Source organism: Misgurnus anguillicaudatus, chromosome 3 (genome assembly GCF_027580225.2).
Source record: "Misgurnus anguillicaudatus chromosome 3, ASM2758022v2, whole genome shotgun sequence".
Lineage (NCBI taxonomy): Eukaryota > Metazoa > Chordata > Actinopteri > Cypriniformes > Cobitidae > Misgurnus > Misgurnus anguillicaudatus.
Genome location: NC_073339.2, coordinates 32,808,347 through 32,828,671, shown reverse-complemented (window position 1 = coordinate 32,828,671; position 20,325 = coordinate 32,808,347). Strand labels below are relative to the sequence as shown.

At 37.0% G+C, this 20,325-nt stretch overlaps 1 protein-coding gene across 2 annotated transcripts in view; it reads right to left on the bottom strand.

The window, feature by feature from the left end:
- ugt8 (UDP glycosyltransferase 8) overlaps positions 1-19,686 on the bottom strand; it is a 38,092-nt gene extending 18,406 nt beyond the window's left edge. The window contains exons 1-2 of one of the 2 annotated variants that reach the window (XM_073864832.1): positions 19,546-19,686; positions 6,145-6,971 (exon numbers count right to left, since the gene is read on the bottom strand). In XM_073864832.1, the coding sequence (XP_073720933.1) occupies positions 6,145-6,969 (825 nt within the window). In that variant the 5' untranslated portion in view covers positions 6,970-6,971; positions 19,546-19,686. Of the gene's footprint in view, positions 1-6,144; positions 6,972-12,604; positions 12,858-19,545 lie in introns of those variants that run through there. The other variant, XM_055205529.2, reaches the window with a different exon arrangement.
- Between the last annotated feature and the right edge of the window lie 639 nt (positions 19,687-20,325).

Genomic DNA, 20,325 nt, shown 5'->3' with positions numbered 1-20,325 from the left:
ATTTTCCTATTGGATGTTGGGTCCAAAAAGTAACTCGTGACGTAAGCAGGTTCAAGCTCACCACGCCCTTGTTATGATCTCACCACACACTTGGTACGAGCTTAGTTCATCCCCTCTATCTCTGTTAGGATCTGCCCTCTTTTCTGGCATTTTTCAAATATTGCCAGTGGGTGGAGTCAGGCTCTGATCAGGGGTTTAGTTACGCTTTAACAGTTAACAGTATCAGTAACATGTAAAGCATAATATCAATTACAATAAAAAAGACTGTAGTTTATCCCTAAGTTTAAAAAAAGTTCAAAAGTATGATGGAAACTTCATACATGCATACAAGATGACATAATAACTTGATAGATTAGACTTTAAACCAAAAAAGTAAAAAAGCACGACTTGTGTTAATTAAAAAAAAAACTTTAACTATTATTTTGTGGTAATCAATATTCACAAATGCCACAAAGGCTGTTAAAAGCCACTTAAAAAGGGTATTGTTGTTGCTACCATTTTCAATTTAGCTTTTAATAAGCAGCCTATAAAGACTTTCTGGGAATTCTGAAAATACTCCAAGTTGGAAATTTAAGAAATTAAAGGGAATTATTTGTAAATTTCATCACATACAAACACCAGCTTCCTCAACATCTGACTTATCTTTATCCAAGTGCCACAATTCCCATATAGTTTGTGTAATTTCCATGGAAAGTTTCCAACCCTAGTTAAGACATTGTGGTTAAACAAAGGTGTTTTTTTTTTATGACAGCCATGTTTTTTTGAATGAGCAAGGCTCTCTGTTAGCACACATGAAAACATTTATGTGGCTGTTTACAATGCTAATCAATTCAAACTATTTTAGTTATACTGTAAACACACTATAATCTACTCTAGCATCAAAGTGCAATTACATAGTACAATAAATTCCTCGGATTAATGGCATTTTGTGTTAGTCTTTTGTGGTACCTATGTTAGCGTTAGCCTCAGAATGAGTGGGGTTTTGTGTAAGAACTGCGTTCTTGCTGTCTGAAGGAGTCCAGCTGCAGCTGAACAGCATTCCTTGGCCTGGCACTGACTGTCCACCCCGCACACTGCTCTCTGTGTCTTTCATACACACCCAACAATGGGCACATTTACAGAAACCCTGCACTGACAAATGCGCTATTTGCATTAAGTCTCCTCAGCATACAATGATGGCCTTTGCGCGCTTGGTATTCCAAAAGTGCATGTCTAGGTTGAGAACCCCCACTCCTATTCAACACACAGCTCCGCGCAATCACCGGTTTGGATAAGAACGGCCTTTGTGAGCATAATGCCCAAAAAGTTGATAATATTGGATATGGCTCTGGAATCATGGAAATATAATGGCTAAACATAGTGGACATTTTCTTAACTTTTATATATAAAACATATACATGCTATCATTCAATAGTTTAGGGATAACTGACTGGGTTTATTATATGATCTTTAAAACTTGTGTAATGAGTTATGCAGACAAAAATATTGTAATTATATTGACTTATAAAAACAATGAAGAAAAAGCAGAAAACAAGAGTATAATACGGTATAATACTTGATACCTCAAAGCTGGTGGAAAAATTCCAAAAGATCACAATGGATACTTTTAAAGATGCTAAAATATAATGTTAACATTTTACAATAAGGTTATGTTTGTAAATGCATTAGCCAACATGAGCTAACAATGAGCAATGTAGGGTTTTTTTAGCATTTATGAATCTTTGTTAATGAAGGTTAATAGTTCAGTGCATGTTCATCCAACTTTTTACAATGTAAGCAACCTCCGTTAATTAAAATTAAAACAAATTAAATAAAAAAGGACATTTAATGCAGGTCTCTTGAGGTAGTCGGTTGTGTCATTTCGAACGTTGGCCATATGAGTGTTACGCATCAATGTAAATCTATGTAAATAATGTCATTAACTTGCATTCATGGACCTGAGCATTAAAACATTGTGTATGCATGCAAAACATTCACTGAAAGTCACAGAAAAAGCACTCAAGGAAAAAAGGGACAGAAATGTGTGTTTGTTGTCCCAACAATGGAGTAAGACAAGCAGTCGCAGTGTTCAAATTGATCTAAATATGCTGTTCCTAAACTTTGTGTTCAAAACATCTCACGGGTGGACTGACAATTTGGCAGACACACAATTTTCCTCTGGGCCATTGTACTTCCTGGGCCGATCTCTACACAAGACTGACCGGCCTATAACACGACTTCTTACATTGCAGCTTATTAATTTTTATTTTGCGTAATTCATTGATGGCCCTGGGATCGTAATGCATTTGTTGAAAAAAGTTAGCGTAAGATTGTTTTTAAACAAAGCCGGCCATGAGACACCTAATCAGCAGCCCATTAGTTGATTTTAATTTGACATTTGTTTGGCCCAATGTTAGCGTGCAGTGTCAGTGTGCATCTGACAAAATGTCAGAGAGATGAGGGAAAAGCAAAGTGCACCTGTGGCAAGCAAAACTGCTTTCAAAACACTTTGATGTCCATGTCATTAGTGTAGATATCCCCTTGATAGAACTCAGTCAAAAATACAAATACTAGACAAACTAGCTGTTTGAAAAACTATGATGATAACCCTGAGGTAAAGTAATTGAACTTTTGGCTCTGCGAGATTGCGACTATGTCAGCTTGGTAGCTACCATTTGTAGCATGGCAGCTACATGTTCATTTGGGAACTCATTTAAAGTCTGAGGCACGTTGTGTTTGTCTGTTAATCAATAACGTGTGGAGTCTAAGCAGTTTAATCCCTCTGAGTTTACATTCATTTAATGCCTGCATGTTCTTGCTCAAAAATAACAGTGGCCTTTCTTTTGTAAGAACGAGAACAAATATGAAAGATTAAGTGGATTTAAATGTCGTTCAAAAGTAATCCTGTGATCTCAATGTAAACGAAAGTAAAATAATAATCACCAGGCTGTAGACGCTCTATGCAGGCATTTGTTAAAATCAGTGTTGGGGTAACGCATTACAAGTAAAGTGCATTACGTAATAATATTACTTTTCTGAAGTAACATTACTTTATAAATTTTAACTTTAATATTTGAGTTACTTTTTAAAAAAGGTTATGCAAGTAATTTTTTTGTTCAATAATTAGATAAAAAATCAAAAAAATAATGTACTGAATTAAACTAAACATAGTCACGTAGAATCACCCCCTCTATGCGTGTGTGCAGGGCCGGCGCTACCTATAGGCAGAGTGGGTTAATGCCTAGGGCCTCAAGCTTGGATAGGGGCCTCCATAACAGCTAAATCCATGTGCGCTAGTCCACCAATCACTACTGACAGCAATAAATAAAGTTTTAAGGTGAGATCAAACCACAGGGAGATAACATCAAAATATCGCAAGAACGATTGATAAGCAGACTCCTGTATGTTTGCGAGAGGGGTGCGAGGGGCCGCCAACATTAATTTTGCCTAGGGCCTCCAAATATCTAGAACCGGCCCTGCGTGTGTGCCTGAGCAGGAACAGTTTGAGTCAAAAACCAAGATGGCAGGCCAGAGCTTAAAATGTTTGCGATGGAAAATGCAATTTCTGAATGCAGAACTTCTCAGTCATAAAAAAATCTGCAAGGTCTGAAAGAGATCAAGCCTCAGCCAAGTAAGAAAAAGTATTGCAAAAGTAACGTAAGTATTACTTTTCATGAAAAGTAACTAAGTAACGCAATTAGTAACTAGCAATTAGCAATTTAAAGCTAATAACTTTTTGGGGAGTAACTTAATATTGTAATGCATTACTTTTAAAAGTAACTTTCCCCAACACTGGTTATAATACATAATGTTAGGGTTTTGAAACTAACACCCGCCAACCTACCAAATGCAGGTAAAAATACGCTGTGGCGGGTAACGTTGTCAAATCACTAGCTAATTTGGTGAGTTACTTTTTATAAATTATGTTCAATCGTTAATTTCTTTTTAAAGCTCATGTAAGCCAAATCTGCACAGTTTGTACTGAAAAATTGTACTTAAATTAAATACTATATACAGCATTATTGCGCAGCATCTGCACATCTCTGGCTTATGTGAACACACCCATCACTACACAACTCAACAAACAATGGCGCGCTAGACTCGAGATTCGAACATAATAATGTGGCGATACTTAGCTGGGGTTAAAAAAGAGTAAAAAGAGTAGCGGTTTAAATAATAAGTTACAAACTGGGCATGAATGGCTCGTCTATGCGTGTCTCTCATTCAGTTCCCTAGCTCATTTATCAGTGACGTGCTTATTAAAACAAGACATCACTATAGACATTTATAAGCAACACATAGAAATGCCATATAGACCGTTTCATCGGGGGCACGTGCGGTGACGCGACAAGCGTCTGGTCCGAACTTTACTTCCGGTTTCTGTTTCTTTAATGGTCTGACTAGTTTTTGAAATGAAACTCTTAAAGCTCACGTAACATATGCTGTTTCTGCATTTCTGATGTTAATCTGGAGTACCTATAGAGTAGTATTATATCCTTTATATCTCCGAAGAGTCTTTAGTTTAATCAGATTTATAAAAGAAAGTTTAGCTTTACCGAATCTTTCCGATAACGTATGAAAAAATGAAGAAGGAGGAGTTACCGCGGGTGGAGCGAGTACGAGTCATGCAACACTATACAACACTTACAACTTATGATTCACTACATATTCGTGACATTTATATAATATGCGCACGCCTATTTCCAACAATAGACAGAAGTCTTACTTACTGCATGCAACTCGTGACCCGGTTGGGAAAATCCAGCGCATCAAACACACACGCAAAACTCCGCTGCTACCCCGGATAATAAACTATATCCATTGTTTCATAAGGCTGGCTTTCTTCTCCTACATCCACAAACAAACTTCTTCTTTCGTGCAATTGTTGAGTTTTGAAATTAAACAAAGCTGTGTCACGTGATAAGATGTTTGCAAGTACTAGCATCTCCCGCTGATTGACGGGTGGGCGGGGATTTCGGGGGGAAGTGCCCATATAAAGAAGTGATACGTATAGAAAACCCCTGAAACGTCAGTTGGACCTGTAATCGAAAAAAAACTTTCCGAAACTTGTACGAACCCTGGCGAAGTGCACTCTGTAACACGCCCCAAATGCTTTTTTGACACTTTGCCTACGTTTAGCATGAGGAAACAACTCTATAACTGTGTTAATAAGTCAGAATGCTTGAAATACCATTGAACTACCCCTTTAAACAAATACCTTGTCGAAAATAACAAATGTTTGGGGTTTCTATGTAATCTACGTGTTGTTTATTTTGCTTGTTATATAAAAAAACTACTTTAAAAAGGACTTGTTGTTACTTATTCTTTGCAGAGTTTACCGGAAGTTACGTGATGACCACGAAAGCTGCGTGTTTTTGTTGTTACTGCTAAAACCGTATTTCTGTGTTATTTTTTGAAAACCTGGTTAAAGAACAATATGAAAAACACTATGTAGAGCCAAGTATAGTTGAGTATAAAAAGTCAGTGCTAGTACAGCATTAAGATTAAACAGAAAATCTTTTTAGTATATTAATATACATTTTGGTGAAAAAGACAAGGGTAAAAGAGGAAGGGAGGAGATGGCAGGATGATAGAAGTTAGAATAGTTGAATAATATTTGAATAATATGCAATTCAGATTTTATAATAAAAAGATTTTATAATAACTATTTATAAAATATTTGATAAATGTTTATAAATAAAATGACATAGTGACATAGTTAATCTTGTTATTTTCTTTCTTTTTTGGGGGCTAGTAGACGTTCTAAATGGCCGGTAACCTAAAAATTTAGTAGCCACATTGGAAAAAAATTGGACAAAAATATTTATTTCAAACCCTGATTGTAACTTTGTTCAATAAAACCATTTGTTTACTGGTTTTGCTTATTAACAACCATTCATCATTATTAACAGTGAGTCAGCTGGCAGTACTTTTGTTTTGTTCATTATTTATTATAAATTGTAGGTTAAATAGTTTTATTCAACCTACAATTACACAGTACACATAGTCGGGGGTTGCACAAAGATGGATAGTATTTGTGATCATAGGTAGCGGGCCAGTTAAGGCCAAAATGCCAGGGCCGATTTTTTTGTGCAGCCCTGTTTCAACTTAAAATAAGAGAAAAACTTTGGAGAATGATGTGAATATAATAATAGTGATTCTTACCTGTGGCAAGGGGCTGGGGGGTTTGGTGAGGATGCCTCCTACATAGACAACATGTGGAAGAGTGGGTCTTGGAAACTCCAGTGCCATGTCAGTACACAGCATCCAGAGTCGACTGTTCTGAACCAGATCATGCATGGAGACAGACGGCTGGATGTTGTACTTCCTCATGATGCGATCGTACTTCGGTAGCACCAAGAACTGTACACCAAATCTGGAAACCAGGTACACTGCCGTGTTAGTTACCCGCTGAAACAACGACATGCGGTCCGTTAGTAGCGAGTTAAATTCTGGGACGTAAGACAGGGGTGCCGGCGCGCCAACTTCCGCAGGGTACCACAGTCCCGTGCTGAACACCGCATACTTGACGCCCAAAATGTGAGCTATGACAAATCCACACATTTCATTGGGATCAACTAGTAGGAGGTCAAAACGTTCATGTTTTAGCAGTTCCATGACAGAAGCGCTCCCGACAACAGCGTCACAGTTTTGAGAATAGTGGTCCAGGATGTCAAAAAGCTCCAGAGCTGTGAAACGGCCCGAAAAGATGTTATGAACTTTTGATTGGAGGAAATCATCGGCCGAGGTGCTGTTAAAGATTCCGGGGTAGCGCTGGAGTCGATAATGGTCGGATGGTGGCACCTCTCGACCTTCGGAGACAAGGAAGACGGTTTCGTGGCCCTCGGCGTGGAGAGCAGAGGCAAGGGTCTTAAAAATATACAGGTGGCTCTCAAACATAATGGGAGGAACCACCACGATCTTAGCTGCCCAGGAGAAATTCGACGATAAACACCATATCAAAGTGGCAAGCAGGTAGAAAGACTTCATGACTGCAGAAAGAAAAAAATATGATGTCATTAATGGTGTTACTCACCCTTTATATTTCTACCATGAATCAACTTCTGTTTTGTGGATTGCTTGAACGATTTAATAAAATAAATAAGTCAACAATATGTGATTGTATGACTACTTAGATATGTTATAACAACTTCATAACAAGTTATTACACAGTAATTACATAACAATTCATTCATTTTCATTGTAGTTACAAATCAATCAAACTAAAATCAGTGGCGGCTCGTGACTGCTCATCCGAGGGGCGCTAATTCAAAATAAGTGTTCGGAGTGTCGTGTGTGGCTCCTTTTTCAAAATATGTGTTTTGCGCGTCGAGAGATCCTGTGTGCTTTATGTCAAAATAAGTGCCTGCAAAACCGTTTTTGATAAAAGAAACGCTCACGTTCACAAAATACACGCAAAACACTCCCTTAAAGGTGCAGTGTGTAATTTTTAGAAGGATCTCTTGACGGAAATGCAAAATAATATACAAAACTATATTATCAGGGGTGTATAAAGACCTTTCATAATGAACCGTTATGTGTTTATTACCTTAAAATGACACTTTTTTTCTACAAACACCGAGGATCCCCTTACATGGAAGTCGCCATTTTGTGCCGCCATTTTTCTACAGAAGCCCTTAACAGAACTTTTTTTACTAAATTGTCTCTGACGATGACATGTTTGTTCGGTGGCGGCTACCGTGGCTTCTCTATGTGTTTCAAAAGCGAGGGGTGAACAGTGGACTAAGCCTTGGTTGCAATTCACAACCTCACCACTGGATGACGCTAAAATTGACACACTGCACCTTTAACAGTAAACTCTTACGCATGAGATAATGCAAGTATCTGGCAAACGTGAGCGTGCGTCTCTTTTATCATAAACCCTTTAGACGCATCTGCAGCAGGCACTTATTTTGACAAGACAGGTGATGCACACAGGATCTCGCGAGGCGCAGAACACATATTTTGAAAAAGGAACCACACACGACGGGCTACATACATGTTGTGAGTTGTGACAAACTTCGCATCATGCGCCCTCAAAAAAAGAAGTCATCGGCTGCCACTGACTAAAATACCAATAAGGAGCATCAATTAATATGGTCACTTCAGGACCTGAGATGTCCGCTATGTAGTACTGTTTGTGTGCGTGTGTCCAAAAATGTGAGTCAGTATTAAAGTTGAATGTGTGGGAGCCTATGACGCTATATTTGCTTTTCACTGATATGATGAACAAAGGTCAGTGCACATTTGGCAAACATGTGCTTACACACACAATTCGCTTTATCTTACACTGACCTTTTCCACAAAATGGCCTCCTTGTGCTTCCAAATCTACGTACAGCATTCCTCACACTGTACCCTATTACTAGTTATCTTTTTTCAATCTTTAGGACTGACTGTTCTCACAGTCATTGTGAAAGTGATGAAATCGGATCTGTTAGTTAAGTTGTGTAGTCAATGACCTTGGATATCTACGTCTGTTGCCATAAAAATTGTATTTCCAAGAACAATGGCAAGAGATTTGTACACTGGTTTAACTAGACCTCATAAGACAAAGTGTCAGTGGCGTTACTGTATTTGACATATTCACGCTACGTTTTAAAACGCTCACTTGTTCAATCATTCAATATTTAGCGAATGCCTTTAACTGCGCTCGATTGCATAGGGAAAGAGTAAGCAAACTACCTTGTTGCTATAGCAACCGGCGAAGATGCACCAAAGGGATTTGACAAACAAATAAGATTTGTGTACGGTGTGAACAAAGCCTTAGCCAACTTAAAGGATTCAAATAAGAAGAAAACAAATATAGCCATGGCTGTTGCTTTACTTTTCAAGGCCTAAGCAAACACCCTTTCTATAAGTAGGACTTTACAGACGACAACCATGAATACAGAACACTGATTCTCAAGGGAAAGTCTGCATGGCTAAGCAATCTGTCTTTAATAACATGTTATAAGCATTCCCTAAGGCTGTATACTTCTCCTGTTATCTTTAGTCTCACGCCTTGATTTAAAAAATATAATAGATCATGAGCCTGGGGATCCGATAAACAGGTGTTTGTCATTGTGTGAGGGGAGAGGTTTACGAAAGAGGAAATATGCTTTGAGGTGAGACAAAAAGATTGAGGAAAAGGAAGAAAACTTGTTATTCTGCTTAGATAAAGCCTTTGTGGTGTATAGTTGACTAGGCCTTGTTAGATCTACGTTGAGAGCATCCTTTCAAATTCTGCATTCATTTGTTTATTCATCCAACTGAAGTTTGGCCCGTTTGCTCTGTCCTCAGATAACTAAAACAACAGTTTTGCATGGACGAATCTTCTCAAAAAACAAAATCCAAGACATGCCAGTAAAAAAAGAAGAAGGCATGAATGTTATTGTTGCATTCTACACAATGCAATACGTTCCTAAATTATAACGCAAAATGACCAACCAAAGTTCAATGGGGTTTAAGTGAAACTTCAGACATTTACTTTTAATGAAGTTTGGAGACATAATGGCTCTGGCCGTACGAGCCAGCTGTTGAGGTAAATTTCCTAATTCTCCTGCTTTTAAAAGACGTCTGTCGTTTCTGACGTGAACCTTCCACCTTTTGGGTTTCAGGTGGGCTATCACTATTACAACTTTTTTATACCAGACTGTTGACGGTTACCATGGTAACCCTGCCGGAGTCAAGCTGTACCATAGCAACGTCATAGCTTGTGTTACTAATGGATGGTTCAGGTTTCCACCCCATCAGAAAGAAGAATCACTATTAAACGCATGCAAAATGTTGAGATGAACAATTCAACTCACACACTGCTGTCAGCCTTATCACATTAAAATACTGATAACAATGTAAAAATGAAATTAAAACTGGTTTAAATAACCAATAGGTGTCCAAACAAGTCACAGCCAGTATCAGTGATTGGACTAATAAGTATATGTAGACAGAAAACGGATCATACTGAGGAAACAAAAGAAAAGTGACGACTTCTGTGTGATATTTAGTGCTGGGCAAAGATTAATCTAGATTAATCGGATACAAAAATTTTGCATAAAATGTGTGTGTTTACTGTGTGTAATTATTATGTATATTTTAACACACACACACACACACACACACACACACACACAAACAAACACACACATACATGTATACATTTCAGAATTGTTTTATTTATATATCCATTTTTATTTATTGATATATAATATAGAATATATACAAATCTGTACACACACACACCCACACACATAAATGTTTCTTAAATACATACATGAATGTGTGTGTATTCATATATACATAATAATTACACACAACAGCACACACTCATATTCTGCAAAAACTCACTTTTATTTTGTATGCGACTAATCCTGGCCCAGCACTATATCATTTGTTAAAATTTGCATTCACTTTTAAACTGTTGTAGATCCATGTTTCCTTTTTAGTCCTTATTCATATTATAATAAATAGATGTTAAAACACTAATGTAACACACAACACAAAAAGTTCGATTAAATGCTTTAACATTATCCTTCTAGAAGTAAAAGAAAGAGGGACTGTTTGCTATCATCATGCGGTTTTTGATGCCTCCAAGACTTTGGAGAGGTCACATTAAAACACAAGCTTTATAGTCAGGTGACACATTTGGATGATGGGATAGATGATAAGGGCTAATGAATACCCAAAAAATCAAACATTTATAAATGACTCACATGATTTTAACACCACCAGTCTCTTAGCAAAAAAAACTCTCTCCACGATTAAACAGCATGTTTGTTACAACTTACTAAGTGCTAATTATAAAAGAAAAGTTTAAAAAACGTTTACATTTTTTTACTTTAAAAGTACAAAATTTAGTGAAATGTAAATGAGTGAAATGTAAACATCTACCAACCACGTATCACTTCTGTACATGAAAAGATGCTTTTTGTTTTTGTCATAAAAGAGGCATCATATCTAATTTTGTTAATTTTTCTTTAACATTTGACAACAGATAAACTCTAATCTAAAGACCTCCATGTTTCATTATGATCATACTAAGTCCTGAGATCTTTTTAAGACCTCACAATGTACATAGATGTGCTACTGAACTTAATGACAACAAACCTCTTCCACTAAAAGACAGCAAGGCTGTCCTACTAAAGACGTTACATACAGTACAGGAAAGGATGACGTTGGTGAGGATGAGTTAAATGGCTAATGGATGCTGCGTGTGTGGTAGCCGAGTTCGAGTGGACTTTCAATATGCAAAGAAATGCAAAACCCACAAGGCAACATCCTTTTCAAATATAGCAAGTACCTCTATTTACACAAGAATCATATAGATTTATTGCACAATAAATACAGTTTAGGTACAGTGTGGTTGTGTATGATCTGATTAAATCTGGTACTTTTCACTATAACTGCACAATATACAAGAAGGTAGCACATCAGCAGACAGTGAGGTGGAGTTAAAAACAAAAACAAGAGTTTATGGAAGAACAGGCCTTAAACTGGCCTAACAAGATTTTATCTTCCCACATACATATGTTTATTATGTATCCATTAATTCACAATAGCTATACTGTTAACAAAATAATAAAATATATTAAAGTTCACTAAATGACCAATTGATCGAACGTAAAAAATGATGAGACTTTAAATAAGACTTCCACAGAAATGGATCCATGTATCAATAATTGTGTAAAGATAACGCAGATTATCAGCACTTATAAATATGCACATGCATACCATAGGGCAGTGGTTCTCAAACTGGGGTCCGGGGCCCCCAGGGGGGCCGCGAGATGGTGCCAGGGGGCCCCTGTTTTATGACATTTTATAAAATACCTTCATTTATCATGAATTCTGTGTAATTAAACCTAATAAAATAAGGCTACCAACCAACAGCACTACTTTGTATAACTTAATGTTTTGTTTAATTTAAAAAAAATTTTAGAACAGTTTTTGTCATAAATTTTCTTTGGGGGGGCCGCGAAGGAATGCACCGTAACCAAGGGGGGCCGCACGCGGAAAAAGTTTGAGAACCACTGCCATAGGGGCACGTAGCCTAATGACCTCCTTCCGGTCAATGGAGTGAAACCATTGGGTTTTTTGTGCAAGAACGAAATCAAGATAAGAGCTAATTATTTTAATGATGTTTAGTAATTTACAAATCATAAATCATTATTTAACCCGTCAACCAAACACTTTATTTCAGACACCAACATTAGCGTTATTTATTTACGTTTTCTTCCGAAAAAATCAAGCTATTGCACGTCACTGAATTTAAAATACCCCCTGCAAAACGATCGCTAGCCGTACTGGTTAAATATTGATGAAAGTAAACAGGTAAATCTTTACATCACGTCCCAAATGGTACCTTGGTTTCGCTGGCCTTTATCATCAAGTCAACTCTATCGATATCAGATGACATTCTTGCGTTTTTTTTCCCGTTTGAAAAATCTATCTTGCAGATATTCTGCGCTCAGTTTAGACTAACCCGCAGACTAACAAATGTCAACAATACCACAACTTTAAACTTTTGCAATAGGCTACCAAACCCGTATTGCAACCGAAACATCTGACTGTGTCTTAAAATATCTTAACAAGTCTCTATTGAGCATAACACCTGTTTCCCAAATGAAATGCCCGCCCTGTACGCTGCTTACCTGTACAGGTGAGCCCGGTCGATCGGCGTCTGAATGTATGCGAAACTGACGTCCCCACGCAGTATTTGCCTCTCACAGTTTACATAAATCCACAAATTGTATCGTTTGATTAAAACTGCCTGTTTGCCACCCCGGGAGCGGTGTTTTTTCCAATGCCTGTGAGATGGGGCGTTGTGTATCCGAGCTCACAGAGGGCGGGATATGCGAAACCTCGATTCACAGCCACTGAAGGGAGTGGTCGAGCTATAGCATTGTAAACTAGCCTATATAACAATAGAGAGACTTTGGACGGGTTCAAATCCCTTGGGATGCGCAAGGTGCTTCGTTTCAACACAGTATATTTGCATATAAGGGGCGCCGCTGGGCTTCTAGACAGAGCTGAACTATAAATATGACCAAACCCCTTTGACACACAAAAGGGGGTTCTCACTTTAAAAACTTACATTTTTATGTGTTATACGTTGATAATTACGGTACGCTCAAAGTGGAATTATGTTGTTGGAATTTTAGTTGGTTTAAATAAAAGTTGCAAGATACAAAAGCCGATAAAACTCCGTCAAACTGAAATGATGATTGTAATAGATCCCAAAATAGGTAATAACGAGTAGAAAATAGATACATGCACGTGACATAAGTATTCAAAGAAAACTTTTTGCAGTATTCAGACTAATGTAATTTGCCGCTGGATCTTCAGCTAGTTCTTATGAAGATGGGCACAGGACAGTCTTTGTGTGTGTCTTTGAGAGAAAGAACATGATGATTGTATTTAAATCATTGATGATTCTCCTCAGTGGGTGCAGCTCGTGTTTCTCTGCGTCTTATCAGAACCCCCACCCATATATCTATACAAGTATCAGATATTAACCAGGGCTCAGGGTAAAATGGCAACAAAAACTATAAAACATGATCTCACAGAAAGTCGTGTTATAATATAAATAGTTCTATAAATAGAAAATCTATAAATAGTTTTTCGTGTCCGTGGCATGACTTTCTTTTTCCTGTAATTTTATGTATTGTTTCTCATTTTTTTCCCTGTATTTTTTAATCATTGTCACTTGGGGATAGATTTGGGGTTTGGGTTAGGATGTACTTGGTTTCTACATGTTTTTCTTCCGCTTGTAAAACAATTTTTGCCTTGAGTTGGGGTTAGAGTTGGGGTTAGGATGTCTATAAATGTAACACAAAGTGATTCTAACCCCAAGCAAAAATGGTAAGAAATTAGGAAAAAACAATGGGAAAACGATACATAAAATGAAAAAAAAAACATGCATGGACATAAAAAAGTAGAAATTTGTGCAAGTGACACAAAAAAGACATTCATGCTCAAGGCACCATAAAAGCTGAATTTCATGCCATGGACACGAATAAATTAATCAAATTTTGCGCGACTACAACACAACTTTCCGTGAGATCAGTCTGATAAAACGAAATTTAAAATGCAAGCAAAAAATTAAAATAAAAACTGTTAGGAGTGCAATATACATAATTTCTTGTGCTGACCTATAGACAAATGTAATTACCTGCATAATAAATATATTAAAGCCTAATAATAATAATAAACATCTATAAAGCAACCTAAAATATCTTTATCCCATTCCAGAGTAAATTCCACGTTTGTTTAATGCATACTGATCCAGTCTGACAGGAATTTGTACATATTGAGGTTTAGCCACTAACCCAGTGTTTCTCATCCAGAGGGCTGCAGGGGCCTCAAGATGACCTTTTTTAGTCAAAACACTTTTTTAAAATATGACAAAACAATAGTAATATTAAAGGGGCCATGGCATGAAAATCTGACATTTTCCATGTGTAAGTGCTATGATTGGGTCCCCAGTGCTTCTATTAACCTGGAAAATGGGAAAAATATCAACCCAGTAACTTAGTTTTGGTAAACTATTCCCTAAAAGCACATGCAAAAATAGGTTGTTGAAATTTGGCTCTCCTTATGATGTCATAAGGAGCTCTTATTATAATAATACCACCCCTTAATCTGCACTATCCAACCACAGCACTGCCATTTAGTGCAGAGAAAAGCACAACTGAGTTTTAATTGCAACAAACCACCATCATTGTGATCAGTGTTTGAAAAAGTGAGAATTTTAACATGCTATAATAAATTATTTATATGGTATTTTGAGTTAAAACGGTAACACTTTATTATAATGTTCATGATTTAACATTAGTTAATGTATTAACTAACATGAACAAACCATGAGCAATACATTTGTTACAGTATTTATTCATCTTTGTTAATGTTAGTTATAGAAATAAAGCTGTTCATTGTTTGTTCATGTTAGTTCATGGTGCATTAACTAACATTAACCAAATTTTAATAAAGTATTAGTAATTGTTGAAATTAACATTAATAAAGATTAATAAATGCTGCACAAGTGCAGTTCATCATTAGTTCATGTTAACTAATGCAGTTAACTAATGTTAATTAATGAACATTATAATAAAGTGTTACCGTTAAAACTTCACATTTGTACTCTGGGGACACCAACGATTTATTTGACATCTTAAAAAAGTCTTGTGATATGGCCCCTTTAAAAGCTTAAAGAACCAACATTTTTTTTTTGAAGAAATATACATAGTCCTGCTTGAGTGAGTGAAGGGGGCCTTTAAAAATTGTTTGGCAATGGGGGACTTGAAGTGAAAAAGGCTGAGAACAAATTAATTAACTATTTATCCTCTGAAACCTGCCAGACACAAATTGCAGCAAACATGTTAAACAAACCTTTGTTTAACAGCGCCCAGAAACAAGGATAAAATGAGTAACTGATGCAACAGAGGGAATGGTGGGTGGGAAAGCTCATCCTATCCTGACACAGATATTATGCAATTGAAATTCAACCCATGTTTTATTATACTCACCTGCTTTTCATAACCTGTTTGGGATCGTAAAAGAGTCATTGTTCCATTACATGTTTGCAGGTGAATTCATTTCTCCCTAATGCATATTTGAACCTTGCTATCTTGTCTAACATTCCTCAACCTCACATTTCCTCCAAACTAATACTTAGTTAAAATGTACAGTATTGTTTTAGCCCTATTTATCTACCTTCAATCATTTTGTAAATGGATTTGTAAATCGGATAAAAGTGTCTGCTTAAATGGAAATGCAATGTAAATATTTGTGTTCTTGTCAATTACTTATCTTCCCATGGTTTTGTGCCATGCCTTGCTTTTTTAAATATTTGTTTTTTTAGGTACAAATATGTATCTTTGAACTTCCAATATGTATCTTTGATGTACCAATATGCACTCTTTGGGTACAAATGTGTACCTTTGCTGTCATTTGTACGCTTTTTGGTGAGAATGGGTTGACCTTTTAGAAAGGGAACTGTCCCAGTGACAACTTTTGTACCTTTATTTCTGAGAGTGTGTGTTTCCTGGGATCAAACCCATAACCCTTTGGTACATTGGCCCCACAAAAATATCCGGACAATAAATCCAAGTGAATTGTGTGAATGTAAGGGAGACCGATCTCATTCCTCCATAATAATGTCCTTGGGTGCAGTTGGTTAAAGGTAATACAAACATTTCTGAGAAAAATGAAGTTAGTTCTGAGAACGGGTGTAACTTAGTTTGATCTAATGCAACGACATTCATGCATTTATAATTATGGCTTAAATATTCAAAACAGTTTGGAGCCACTTTATAGCATAAAATGCATGATTTGAACTCACAAAAAAAGAGAATTTTAGTTGATCACATTTACAACCACACATGTATAATCGAAATGTACACTGTTACACATATGCTATACATACTTATTTAAACAGCACATATCATAAACAGAAACTAAACAATCAGACTCTTTTACCTGGACATATTTATTAGATCCCACTTAATTTTTTTACCTTTAACTTTAGGAAGTATTCAACAGAAATGCGCATGTGTGTGCTGCCACTTGGCTGGTGTCATATGAGACACCTGAGACTGATATCAATACTTAATCACCTACTGATACTGATAGATGTGGAGTGGCTGGCAAACTATATACTATATATTGCAGAGTGTTAACAGAGGGAAAAAATATGATGATTTTGGTGCGTTATTACAAGTGTAAGCCTCTATAAGAGAATACAAAGGAGAATACAGGGAGGAAAGCGAGAGAGAGAGAGAGAGAGAGAGAGAGAGAGACAGAGAGAGAGAGAGTAAAGAAAAGGTACACAAGCTGCTTAATCATTCACAGCCACCACACAGTATTACATTTCACTGTTATCACATTTAGAAGCAGGCTTGTTCAAAGTCAAAGTTTGAAGTCCACAGGAATGCAAAGAAGAAAAAAACAAATTAATATCTATATTTCTGCTGGTACTCACTAAATCAATTTTACAGGCCCAATTTCACAGATTTTCTAAAATCATCAAATCAACAAATGGAAAAAAACTGAAGCAGTATCATGAGTGAGAGTGCTGTTGTACTAAATAGCAGCTGTGATTCGGCTGTATAGGCAAAAGGCCACCGGTTGAGTCCCGGAGGAAATGTGACACTCTGTGCCACAGTAAAATTGCCATTGTAATTTAAACAAAAACCAACACTGCCAAAAAACAATCAAACAAACAAACAATAAAACCATTAGGCTACAGAAATTCCAATGGGTTCTGTTAAATAAAACATAGGAACCATTAGCTTCACCATTATGGCGTTAAAAAAATGATTTTTGTAGTGTTTTTGAGAATTACTTTTGGACTACAGCCCTCTACTTCCTGCTTTAATGATGTCAGTAAAACAGTTTTTTGACTAAACTCCACCCACAGGAATACGTCAGTCGCCAGCTAAGCTAACGCATACCAAAATGGCCGCTCGAACTCTGCGCTGGCTTCATCGCATGCTGTTACGTTAAGCGTTCTATGTACAATCCAGTCATTTAACACCTGTTCAATTTCTCATTAATGCAATTATCTAATCAATCAATCACATGGCAGTTGCTTCAATGCATTTAGGGGTGTGGTCCTGGTCAAGACAATCTCCTGAACTCCAAACTGAATGTCAGAATGGGAAAGAAAGGCGATTTAAGACATTTTAAGCGTGGCATGGTTGTTTGTGTCAGATGGGCCAGTCTGAGTATTTTACAATCTGCTCAGTTACTGGGATTTTCATGCACAACATTTCTAGGGTTTACAAATAATGGTGTGAAAAGGGAAAAACATCCAGTATGCAGCAGTCCTGTGGGCGAAAATGCCTTGTTGATGCCAGAGGTCAGAGGAGAATGGGCCGACTGATTCAAGCTGATAGAAAAGCAACTTTGACTGTAATAACCACTCGTTAAAATAGAGGTATGCAGCAAAGCATTTGTGAAGCCACAACACACACAACCTTGAAGCGGATGGGCTACAACAGCAGAATACCCCACTGGGGACCACTCATATCCACTACAAATAGGAAAAAGAGGCTACAATTTGGTCTGATGATTCTCGATTTCTGTTGAGACATTCAGATAGTAGAGTCAGAATTTGGCGTAAACAGAATGAGAACATGGATCCATCACGCCTTGTTCCCACTGTGCAGGCTGGTGGTGGTGGTGGTGGTACAATGGTGTGGGGGATGTTTTCTTGGCACACTTTAGGCCCCTTAGTGCCAATTGGGCATCGTTTAAATGCCACGGCCTACCTAAGCATTGTTTCTGACCATGTCCATCCCTTTATGACCACCATGTACACATCCTCTAATGGCTACTTCCAGCAGGATAATGCACAATGTCAAAGCTTGAATCATTTCAAATTGGTTTCTTGAACATGACAATGAGTTCACTGTACCAAAATGGCCCCCACAGTCACCAGATCTCAACCCAATAGAGCATCTTTGAGATGTGGTGGAATGGGAGCTTCGTGTCCTGGATGTGCATCCCACAAATCGCCATCAACTGCAAGATGCTATCCTATCAATATGGGCCAACATTTCTAAAGAATGCTTTCATCACCTTGTTGAATCAATGCCATGTAGAATTAAGGCAGTTCTGAAGGCGAAAGGGGGTCAAACACAGTATTAGTATGGTGTTCCTAATAATCCTTTAGGGGAGTGTAGTTTCCATTGTTTTCAGCAGGGAATGTCATGAAATGTCAACAAAAAATATTGCACATCAGCTTCACATTGGTGCTTGACTAAAAATCTTATCAGAGAAGTATAAGTAAAGTCGGCACACCAAAAATGCCTTCATCATCATTGTCTGATAAAAAGCCTGCATGCTCGAAACATCACACGCCAGTCAAAAGCTTTTTATTAATACATTTTTTTCTTTTTCTTTTTTAGCTTTGGTGTGCCAACTAATACTTCTCTAATATCATGAAATGTATAATTTAGATAGAATATGGAAGCATAGAAATTGGCATAAACATAAACACCAGCTGGCCACATTCAAGAGTAAAGAATCCCAGTACTTTAATTTTTAAGCACTTTTTGAATGCACCTGTCAAATCAAGTAAAAGGACCAATGCTTACAATTACCTCATTTGTATTGTCAGCGTTATCAGTTAATTTTCAGAAACAATGTCACAGTTTACCCATAAATAAATTTCTTTACCAAGAAAGTCAAAAAAGGCAGACATACACACAAACAGCAGGATAAATGTTCTGTTCTTGTTCACACTGAACTCTTAGGGACGGTTTTCCAGGCAGGGCTTATCCTAGTCCTAGATTAAAATGCTTGTTTGCGCTCCCTTAATTTAAAAACATATTGCAATGACAAATCTTATTATATAACAGTGCCATTGTTTTATCTCAAGATGCACACCAGAATAGTTTTTTGTAAGATATGTTTGTAAAAACGACTTAAATGTCCTAATATAACTAAGACCTACTCCTGGATTAATCTAAACCCTGTCCGGAAAACTGCCCCAGAAATATTGAACTGATATCTTCCTCACAGTGCGTTTATTTCTATAGTAAACATGAATTCACACACACATGCACAAGATCATTATCGCTTGGCTCACCTTGTCACTGTTGTTGGATAAACACCCAACACATCATCTGGTGCAAAAGGGGGAAGGAATGTGTGATATTTGAATGTGCACTTTTAAAGGCTGCTATGGTGATGTACACTTAAAACTGTTTACCGCTACATGGTGTCTTGTCTATTGTTAACATATTACATCACTGGTACGTAAATAGACCAAAGGTTTGGAAATATCCACCAGACCTCTGTGACTCACCGGATATTTCATTTCAACAGCCACCTACCTTTATGTACAGTATGAATGTTTTTTGCCTAGATTTGTGTAAAGTATGGAGTATTACTTCCAAGTAATGATGCATAGTCAAATTAAAAATGTTAAACTGAGGGGACGCCTACAGCATATATTTATTTTCCTAACATTTGATCAACTAATGTACCTACTAGGCAATATAGAGAGAACAGAGACTAGCATACAAACTGTGACAGAGTGTCAAAGAGGACATCTTGTGCTAATGAAAGACTCAGCCCACAAAACACACCACAGTTAAAAGTCCTCAAAGTGCATTTGCATGTTTAATGACTCTACAGACCTGGACATATTAAGAACCAGTTTTATTCACATGTTCTGAAGCCATGTTTATTTATTTATATAAAAAATATCAGTTATTTATAAGATGAAAGGTGATCATATTTCCAGTCTGCAATTTTTAAACTTTTTTTTCACAAAAAAGTAAGATTTTTTTAATAACATGCATGCTGCATATTTTGTGTGTTGTTTTTTAAAGATGTTTAATTATTGCCACAAGAACCAACATTA